Source organism: Volvox carteri (assembly GCF_000143455.1).
Source record: "Volvox carteri f. nagariensis unplaced genomic scaffold VOLCAscaffold_12, whole genome shotgun sequence".
In the NCBI taxonomy this organism is placed as follows: Eukaryota; Viridiplantae; Chlorophyta; class Chlorophyceae; order Chlamydomonadales; family Volvocaceae; genus Volvox; species Volvox carteri.
Window position 1 is genome coordinate 1,545,589 of NW_003307555.1, and position 9,837 is coordinate 1,555,425.

The 9,837-nt window shown below is 54.3% G+C and overlaps 1 protein-coding gene across 1 annotated transcript in view; it reads left to right on the forward strand.

Moving 5' to 3' along the window:
• The window catches only part of VOLCADRAFT_89419 (uncharacterized protein), a gene marked incomplete at both ends in the record, with an annotated part of 9,793 nt that extends 186 nt beyond the window's left edge, over positions 1–9,607 (forward strand). Inside the window, 13 exons of the mRNA XM_002948944.1 lie at positions 807–894; positions 1,423–1,500; positions 3,386–3,486; positions 4,153–4,488; positions 4,560–4,629; positions 5,331–5,544; positions 6,490–6,548; positions 7,118–7,731; positions 8,008–8,160; positions 8,320–8,394; positions 8,783–8,839; positions 9,097–9,159; positions 9,569–9,607. Of these exons, the coding sequence (XP_002948990.1) occupies positions 807–894; positions 1,423–1,500; positions 3,386–3,486; positions 4,153–4,488; positions 4,560–4,629; positions 5,331–5,544; positions 6,490–6,548; positions 7,118–7,731; positions 8,008–8,160; positions 8,320–8,394; positions 8,783–8,839; positions 9,097–9,159; positions 9,569–9,607 (1,947 nt within the window). The remainder of the gene's footprint in view (positions 1–806; positions 895–1,422; positions 1,501–3,385; positions 3,487–4,152; positions 4,489–4,559; positions 4,630–5,330; positions 5,545–6,489; positions 6,549–7,117; positions 7,732–8,007; positions 8,161–8,319; positions 8,395–8,782; positions 8,840–9,096; positions 9,160–9,568) is intronic.
• Between the last annotated feature and the right edge of the window lie 230 nt (positions 9,608–9,837).

Here is a 9,837-nt window from a genome sequence, read left to right on the forward strand (position 1 = left end):
CCAAGTAGGGCCGGGGAAGGCAAGGAAAGCCTGCCCGGCACCGGACAGGCAAGGGGCGAGTCCTGCAGTAAGGTAGGCAACCGTAAGACAGGGCCAGAGAAAAGGATGCGCAGAGAGAGGGGGCGCGCACCGGGTAGGCAGAAGACACAGTCGGATGAGGAGGATTCGCATAGACGAGGCGTAACAACGGCGAAGGAGGTCGCCGCTTCTGTGGAGAAGCAGAGGCTGGGTGGAGGCGAAGGTGAATGGCAAAGTAGCGACGAGCGAAGTTACCTGTGGCACGAGCCGAACTAGAGGCAACGCGGCGGAGTCTTGGGAACGAGGTAGAGAATATGAATGGTAGGTAAGAGAGTCGGCATGAGGCTGGAGGCTTACGTTTTCTGCTGTCGATGACTGCATTAGGTTATTTTCGTACTCTCTACTCGATTGCCGTGCGAGCGGCCCACCCGCCCTCCCACTAACAGCCAAATGGCTGATCGGAATTGTCTTTGAAGGGTTTGGGTACCGCGGGAGTGTGGTCGCAGACGCAATGGCCTTCCCCACAATAAGTTAGTAGTGAGTACGGATCACGCGATGACGTTTAAGCAATGCATCCTTATTAATCGTGGACGGTGCTTCTGCATGCTTAATGAAGTACGTACACCCAACTGTAACACAATTGCCGGGCCCGGGCGCCCGGGCGCGTAGCTGTGTATTAATCCAAATGCACGTTTCAAATGCATGCATTCTTACAACCTTCGTATGAGTATACGTGCATATATGCGAAACATGCGATGCGGTGGATATGACTGTTGGGACCGCCGCAGGTGCGACTGGGCGGAACAGTACGCATGACGTTCCGATACGTGTACGTGTACATGGGTGGGCTGCTTGGCAACCTGAATCGGATGCCAGGTACGGTCTTGTGAATGGGGTAGCTGTGGGGCTTAAGTTGTCCCTTAGGGCCACTGTGGAGTTTGTTTTATCGACAGGGGCAACGTCCATTCTATTACATAAACACCAGGATGAAATCTTTAGACGGCCAAAGACCTTACAGGCCGTTGCTTTACTAGATACTTAGCGGCGCACTGGCGGGTTCAGACCAGCAGAAGGAAGTGGTCCTGTCCCTCGTTAAAACCCTCCTCAGTTGTGTAGTGATATTGTCAATACCTACCTAGTACGTCTACCTTCTACGTATATGTTGGCGGCCATCCTGCACTAAGGGGCCAAGGGCAATAGGGGAGCCTACTTAGCAGGGCGGTGATGAAGGAGCCCACATGCATATGGTTCGTTCCCCTGTAATCAGCAGCAGCTAGGGACCCTATCCACTAGTTGTCCTAACATGCATGCTGCCTGCTAATACGCCGAGCTTTCTGTACTGCTATGGTGTGTTGCCAGTGCTTTCCTGCCTAAGACTCACCCCACCCACAACCCCACGTGTAGGCTCCGACATTTTTGTCCCCACGGATCCGGGCGGACCCCCCGGGGAGGTGTGGCTGTCCACTGCTGCGGTGCACACACGTGAGGCTGGAGGGAGGAGGGGGGAAATGTGGGGGTGTGGTCGGTGGGGTGTGGTCGGGCGAAAACAGCAAGTATGGTTTCCTTGGAATGGGGGGTTTGGAGACTTATTCATTGTTACAGGGTGGGAGGATTCTGGGCCATTTGAACACATTGTCATTTCTACGATTTATCATACCATACAGCACCATCCACCATTACCACACTGTACTACGCCATACGAACTGGAAGTCCAAGGCGGTTGATCCTGCCTACTAGGATCCCTCCTCATCCATTCACCCGAACATCCGCAGAAACAGAGGGTTCAGCAATCGCCACCAATCCAGCGTGCGAATCTCGATCCATCAATTGTGATCTTGACTCCACATCTCAGCAGCTAGCCACAATCTCACGCTCCCGACAACGTTGGGGGTCTCCCCAGGAATTGAACCCAGGACCTTAAACTTAAGAAGACAGTAGTGTCGCCCAGACCAGATCTATGGAGACTTATGGTTGTGTTGTATCCAACCAAAGCACAACTGGATGGTGGCGTCAGAAGGCACCGATTGGAAGAGTTTCGTCCGCTTAAATAGCGGAGGATGCGGCCATCCCATGAATCGTACAGCCAGTTCCGAAATGGCGCGGTCCAGTCCCGGAATAGCGTACCGTTGATCCATGCTTTCAATCGATGACGGGGCTCTGCGAGCCAGGGACCAGCGTCCCAGTCGTAGCCTGTGCTACGAACCCCGCCCATACTTCTGCAAGTATGGACTTCCGCCTGAGGCGGTGTGTACTTGTAGGCATCCATGACAGCGTCCCGCTCGCCGTCTGACCCAGAGGTCGGAGCTATAGATCTGACAGGAAGGCGGCAAAATAGGCAGTTGGAATTCAGTTAGTTCCCGCAAACTTGTCCAGCAACCGCGCCAAGCGCAAAAGGACAAACTAGACAGAAAATGTATCCGTTTGGGAACAGATTTAAGAAGCGGTATACAACAGGTTGTGTGAGGGGGCCCCCAAGGGGTCCTTGCTTATCTCGCAACAGCACCTGCTGTCCTGCTGATATCGTAGCTGAGCAGTAGTCAGGTCATCCACAGTGGGCAGCAGGAGGATTCGTGGGCATGTACGTACCTGTGGTGTAACTTACTTACTTGGCGGGCATCATGCAAACCCTATACCTCCTAACCCTTAGCCCCCTTCCTCTCTCCAGCCATGCATGAAATGAAACTCCTCGGTCCCTGCCCATCTGACCATAGAATATGTATGTGTACTTGTACTCTTACGCTCTCTTTGGTACATACATACATACATACATACATACATACATACATACATACATACATACATATATACAAGTCAGGCACTACTGGTAAAGTACACACCGATGCCCCGGGGGGTTCGGGGATCGAGACCTGATAGGGTCGAAAATCCTTCCGATAGTAGAAGGTAAGAATGCCCCTATTCGTTGGACAGTGGTGACCTGGGATAAAGTTGACCTGCTTGCTGACCAGGAATGGCGTTGAGCCGCCGTGGATCCGGCAGGTTCCTTTGGATGCTGGTGGTGGGTGCTGAACCTGAGCGATCAACTGAGAAGTTGGCTAGGGTAACTAGATGAGGGTGCCGAGAAATACCGGGGAAGGCAGGATCTGCAGGGTAGCGGCCACAGGGTGAAGTTGTGACCCCCCTGACCCACACATCATACATACATACTTACATACATACATACTTATATACATACATACATATGCCCTCTCTTGTCTGATGCACCCATTACACAACCCCTGCCCATCCACCTACGATCTGCTGTCATGCCCTTTCCGTAACGACACCCCTCAATCATTCCAACCTATGACCAATTCCTGTATGTGTGCACGTGTGTGCATCCCTAAATCTACCTGTCATCATTATACAGCGTACTGCTTTCCAGGCTACTTCCGCGTGCTCGACGTTTCGTCGATGCCCCGACCTGCACAATACCCGGGAAACCAGACAACGCTGGTAAATGTCCCACAGGTGAGTGTGGATGCTGCCAGCTGCTGCGCATCCGCATAGCAGCACATCTACGTCGGGCGGCAAGTTGCCCCATAGTGCAGGTTCCTACCCGGGTATGCGTGCAGCTGAATGGCCAGTGACCAGCTAGACATTAGCTGGGTTAGTTGTTGAATGTACTACGCCTAGGTAGAGGTATGAGACAGGTAGGCGGGAGTATACAAGTTTTTCAGTGCGGTACATGTTTAGGCACCCTAAAGTATGATGTACAGTTAACGGTAGACTGGAAGTTCTTTGTAAATGTGGTAAGGTTTCCATATCCCTTGGAAGCGTTAGGGAAGCTACTAGCAGCCGTAGCACAGACGCTCGGGTGCAGGAGGCTAAGAGAATTCATAACGGATTTAGCGGCTTACTTGCAGCGAGAGGGTTCACCGGCGAGCTAGGGTGATAACAAGGAGAAGGTAGTTAGGATTCACAGGATGGTACGGCGGAGGGGACCTGATACATGAACAGTATTGGGACATCTCAGGGACCGACTTTAAATTCGGTACACTTGCTGCTGTAATATAAAAGCTTCACACACCCGGGAACTGTGCTCGCTGGCGCGGCTTAAATTAGCTTCCTACCTGCCTGCCGGCCTACTACACCACCTGCCTAAGCCACGCCCTATATGCCTGGCCTGCGCTTCAGGACGGCTGTGTGGATTCACAAGCTGCGCCGCCACTTCAGCGGTGCTGGGCGGATAAAGTCTTTTCAAGCGACTGGGCCTTTGAATGCACCGAAGTCGACGCCACCAGCGGCGCACTACGCACCACCAACCTGCTGTTCAGATTCCTCAACACGACCGCCGTATGTGAAGTGCACGTAGACATGGACTGCCTGCTGAAGAGGGACCCCCTCGTATGCTACGCAGAAACCGTCAACCGGGCCAAAGGCAGTGGCGGTAACAGTGTTAGCACCAGCAGCCTTTCCACCTTGCAGCCGGTGCCTAAAGACCGCAGCGCCAGCAGCCGCACGGCGGTTGTGGTGGGAGCGACTGTAGGTAGGTGGGGGTGGGAAGCTGTGTGCGTGTGTGGGGAGCTGTTGCGGATACGTAGGTTAAGGCGGGGCGGGGGATGGTGCTGCTCCCTTTCATCATCGGGCCCCTGGGGTTCATGATCGTGCATGGTGAGTAAACCTTCCTTTGAATGGGTTAGGCGACCCGCATGCGTATGTGTGCGGGAGCTGCCGCGAACACGTAGATTGGGGATGGGGAGAGGACGGTACGGACGGGAAGAGCTGCTCCAAGGGGAGAGGGACCGGGAAGGCGGGTCGGCGGAGGGGATGTGAGGAGAAAAGCGGAAGCTACGTATTTTGCTGGTTGGGCTGGGCTGGGTTCTGCTTGCTGGTGGGGTATATGGCTCTTGATAGGTAGGCCAACATTGAATCACCTGACATTGTGGTTTTGCTGGTATAGGCCAGCAAGGCATTACTGCAAATGTACAAGTGAGAGGCAAAGTGCGGGGGGTTCCACTCCTAGGGAGCGGAGTACATTATCCATTGATACCCACGCACCCCATGGCGGTGGGCAATCAAGCGAAAGAATCAAACAGCACGTGTGCCAGGATGCCTATGGGTGCGTGAATGGGGGCAGTGAGGGTAGAAGCTACTGACCACATGCTGCAAGCGTGGGACGGTAGTACCAAACCTGCTAGCTGCCCTTTCCCAGGAGCAGTTTTCCATTCCATCGTTGGAGGTCTCATCGTGGTAAGGCCTCCAGGAAAGGTGCACACGTGACCGTGCATATCATTGTATCCATCTCATCTGCTTCTACAATCTAGCATCCCAGTTGCACTCCCAATTGTACTAATATTCGCTCTGCACTGCAGGGGGGTTTGCGGCATTTGCCTTGCTGCTGGGGTTTGCTGCAGCGGTGTTTCTGCGGCGGAAGGGCAGGACTCCGACCGCCCGCCCTGCTGCAACCACTGCGGATGCCACTGCGGTTGCTGGCGGGGATGATGATAGGAGTTTGGGTGCTCCTGCTGGGACTCCTTTGCTGGAGTTGGAGCTGGAGAACAGCAGGGCACAGCCGGGTGGCCGAAGGTGCGTGATGACGCAGTGAGACGCTCATTCGGGCGGGTGGTCAACTACTGCGGCTGCTAGCCGCTGACATTCTTTGTACTCAGTTCTTGTTGTTAACAACGATGGCGGTGGTGCGTGGTACTATATAGTCCATGGCCTCCCGGCTTTGACGGACACCCCCGCACTAGTGCGGAACTTGTAACCTGGTACTGGGAGGGGCAATTGAAGCTGCTGGTACAGATGGTGGTGTGGTGACGACGCTGACGGCGTGCATCAGTAATGCCCAGCGTTATTTTTTATTGGCAAATTGCGTGCACGAGAGGATGGCTATCCAGACGACAGCTGGACAGCGGGTTGTGTCTCTAATTAAAATCCCCACGCAGGTGTGATTTGTGAAACAGGGGGGTGTATCTTCGCCCGTGGCAGCTACCCTGCGAAACCCAGCCTTCCCCGGTATTTCGGGGCACCCTCATCCAGTCACCCTAGTCAACTTCTCAGTGGATCGCTCAGGTTCCGCACCCACCACCAGCATCCAACGGAATCTGCCGGGTCGACAGCGGCCCAACTCCATTCCTGGTCGGCTCGCAGGTTATCTTTATCCCAGGTCACCACCATCCATCAACTAGGGGCGCAATACCTTCCACCATCGGAGGGATTTTTGACCCTAACGGGTATCGATCCTGGGATCTCCCGGGGGCAATGGTCGCGCGTTACCAGTAGTGCCAAACCCTATTATGCATGTATGCGTGCATGAAGGCACATCAATCAACAGGGTATCGCCACGACATAACACACGCAAGTGGCATACATACATACATACGATGTTTCCTTTTAGCGCTTATTACATGCAACCGGTGTAAAATCATTTACCAGATACATACGATTACATACTCCTTACAGGGACAACAGCACACAGGGCACACATCCTTTGGACGACACCGCGGCAAAACCCTTCACCGCCGCCAGCAATCTGCTCATGCCATCTGAGTCATCTTCACTATCTACCAAACAACAACCGCCAACAGGTATATATATATATTCTCGTTTGTGCAGCTGTATGTATGTGTGTGTTAAGTAGTTGGGAGGGAAAACCGCATACCTGCATGCATATTTTTGCATGTATTTTATGCTCGTACTTGCCTCGTTCTGGTTACATCCGTTTTCCTGTCCGTCCAGCCCCATCCTTTCGAGCTATATAACCAAGCAGACTTCCGCTTCCTATTCCAGTCTCGCATCGCACTGCTGCTCTAGATCATTGGTCCACATGCTGGTTGTTTGTTTATGTATTATAGGGTATTCTTTTAGATGGATTGAGCATCCTTTCCAGCTGTTCACAGCTGTTTACAGCTGTTCATTACTTACAGCTAATCTACGCGTGACGTCAATCAAGCGCCTTAGATGTCCCGCACCCCTGTGTGTCGTCACAAGCGCGTATGGGCAGGGCATGCCGTGCGCACGGAGGCAGGGCCCTTCTGTTCTTCCAGCGTTGCATTGAGGCCGTTGCCAACCGCCAACCCCTAATGTCAACCGGTAACCGTCGTTCATGAGCATCGCCATGTTGATTTCCGCCATCAACTTGAACACTGCCGTACAGAAGTGCACGAGACCAAGGCCATGGCCTGCGCGGGCGTGGCACCGCCGGTAACCACCAAGACACCCCGCAGGCCCGACATCCCCCTCCATGTAGCTCTGGTGCCGCTTCCACAACTGCCGCCAGGAGCGGCTGCAGCTGTGGGGCTTGGTGGCGGCGGCCACTACTTCCCACAGCAGCCTGGGCCTGGTGCTGCTGCATGCCTTCAATCCATCAAAGAGGAATCCATGATGGCGTCAGGAGTTCCTCCGCCGAATGGAATGGATGGAGTGGTTTGCAACACAGACAGCAGCCTGCAGCTACAGCAAGCGACACCAGAGTCGCCGTCAGTGGGACCTGGTGCTACGAATGCGGCAGTAGTGCTGCCGGAGGGCTTCGAAGGCGGCAGCAGCAGCAGGAATGATCTGATGACCGGTAGCAATACAAGCAGTGGGGAGGGCTGCGGCGTGGTTAGCTTGATGCCAGTGTTTCGCGGCAAGGGCACCTACGGGCGGGTGGTCGAGGGGCTGTATGCGGGGCGGCGCGTTGCGGTGAAGTTAATGGCCAATGAGGAGTTGCTTGGCGTGGAGGGGGCTCCCCCCGGAACCTTCATCAAGGCATTTGCACAGGAGGTTGAGGTGAGCCACGGGGGGACTTGGGTTCTGAAGTGTAAAGGTAAACAGAATAGGTAAAAAGATAAATAGATTACCATGCTCGGAAGTGGTGTATGTATGTATGTACAGAGCCACCACTGCACACTTTCAACAGTATAGCAGAGCATGGCCCGTCTACCCTCGCTTGTGTACCAATGTCAATTCAAAAGCTTGCTGCCTGTCGGCAATAATACTCTTTTTCTCGGTTGCCATACATGCGATGCGTGATCATATATCTAAGTTCATCCAATCACTCACCAGGTTTTGGGCCGTTGCCAGCACCCCAACATCATCCAGTTGTTGGCGGCGTGTGTAAGCCCGCCCCGGTTGTGTCTGGTGATGGAGCTCATGGAGACGTCCCTGGACAAATTGTTGTATCACAGCCCGGGCCAACAGCCGATGCCGCTGCCGAAGGTGGGATCCAGCGAGGCTAGCGAGCTATGGTATAGTTGGCATGTTGCCTACCTGGATAATCAGCAAGTAGGGCTGTGGAATGCATTTAGGCGCCTGCTGCCTGTCATGCACTCATTTCCTCCTGCTTCTATCTGTTTCCGTCTCCTCCCTGTTCATCAGGTGCTCCACATTGGGATCTGTATCGCCAACGCACTGGCCTACCTGCACCCCACCATCATCCACCGGGACCTGAAGGTGTGGACAATAGTGTGTGTGTGAGTGTCGGTGATTGCGAACCATGGTGATGTTTCACATGCGTACATGCATCCTTAGTTTGGCACCTGCTGCGAGCTCCTGCACCGCAAGTAGATGGAGAGGCTCGGCTCACACAGCTTGTATGTGCATGTTGATGGGGGCAGCACGCAGCCAAGCAAGCTAGGATACTGGCAGTGATCGATCCGCTTGCATACATTGCTTGTATCACGATGCTTCATGCACCTAACTGCCGGTATGTACAACCGATTTTCCTAGTTACGACATCAGCCTGAGGTCCTAGCCACCTACAGCTTTACGTCTTGCTAGCCCTTCACCACGGGCTTCATTTCTCCGCCTCCTTTCCTGTACCCGGCCCGCCCGCCCACAGCCAGCCAACGTGCTGATCGACAACCCTCAAAGCGACAGGCCGATCGTCAAGCTGACGGTACGTGTGTAGGGCGCGTGGCTCCCCCTTGCCTGTGTTCATGGACTTGTGCGGATATGCATGCAGATCACTATGGGCCGACTGAGACCTGACACGGCTTCGTTCCTGTGGCGGGGCTTACTTCATTGTTGTCATGACTCCTGCTCGTTCCTGGGGCCACACGCATCCAGCCACACTCAGTTTCCTGCTTCCCCTCCACCTCCCCCCCTCCCCTTCCCACCGCCTGCAACCTCGCCCGCACCCTCGCACGCCTTCAGGACTTCGGTTTGGCCCGATTGCGGATGACAGTGAAGTCGACGGAGCACCCTGACGCCGGCACGGTGGGTTACTAGGCAAGCGGGGAGCACGGGAGTCGGGAGATGTGGCTAGGCAACTGGCTGGTCGGTTGGTCGGTTGTGTGCTGCATCGTGCAGGTTGTTATATCTAACCAAACCACAACTGGATGGTGGCGTCAGAAGGCACCGATTGGAAGAGTTTCGTCCGCTTAAATAGCGGAGGATGCGGCCATCCCATGAATCGTACAGCCAGTTCCGAAATGGCGCGGTCCAGTCCCGGAATAGCGTACCGTTGATCCATGCTTCCAATCGATGACCTGGCTCTGCGAGCCAGGGACCAGTGTCCCAGTCGTAGCCTGTGCTACGACCCCCGCCCATACTTCTGCAAGTATGGACTTCCACCTGAGGCGGTGTGTACTCCATGACAGCGTCCCGCTCGCCGTCTGACCCAGAGGTCGGAGCCATAAGATTTGACAGAAGGGTGGCAAAATAGGCAGTTGGAATTCAGTTAGTTCCCGTGAACAACTATCCCCCCTCTAGATGCAGCGTCCTCGATGCATGGTAAGAAACTGGCAGAGCAGAATTGGGCCAAAAAGTGCGGGAGTTAAACACTTACCTTTAACCCGCAAATCTTACCTCGCCCGTGCTCGTTGCCGTGCTTCTTCCAGCAGAGGTTTCAGATCAGGGGTAAAGTTAGCTTCTGGTTCCCAACTGTTGTGCTCA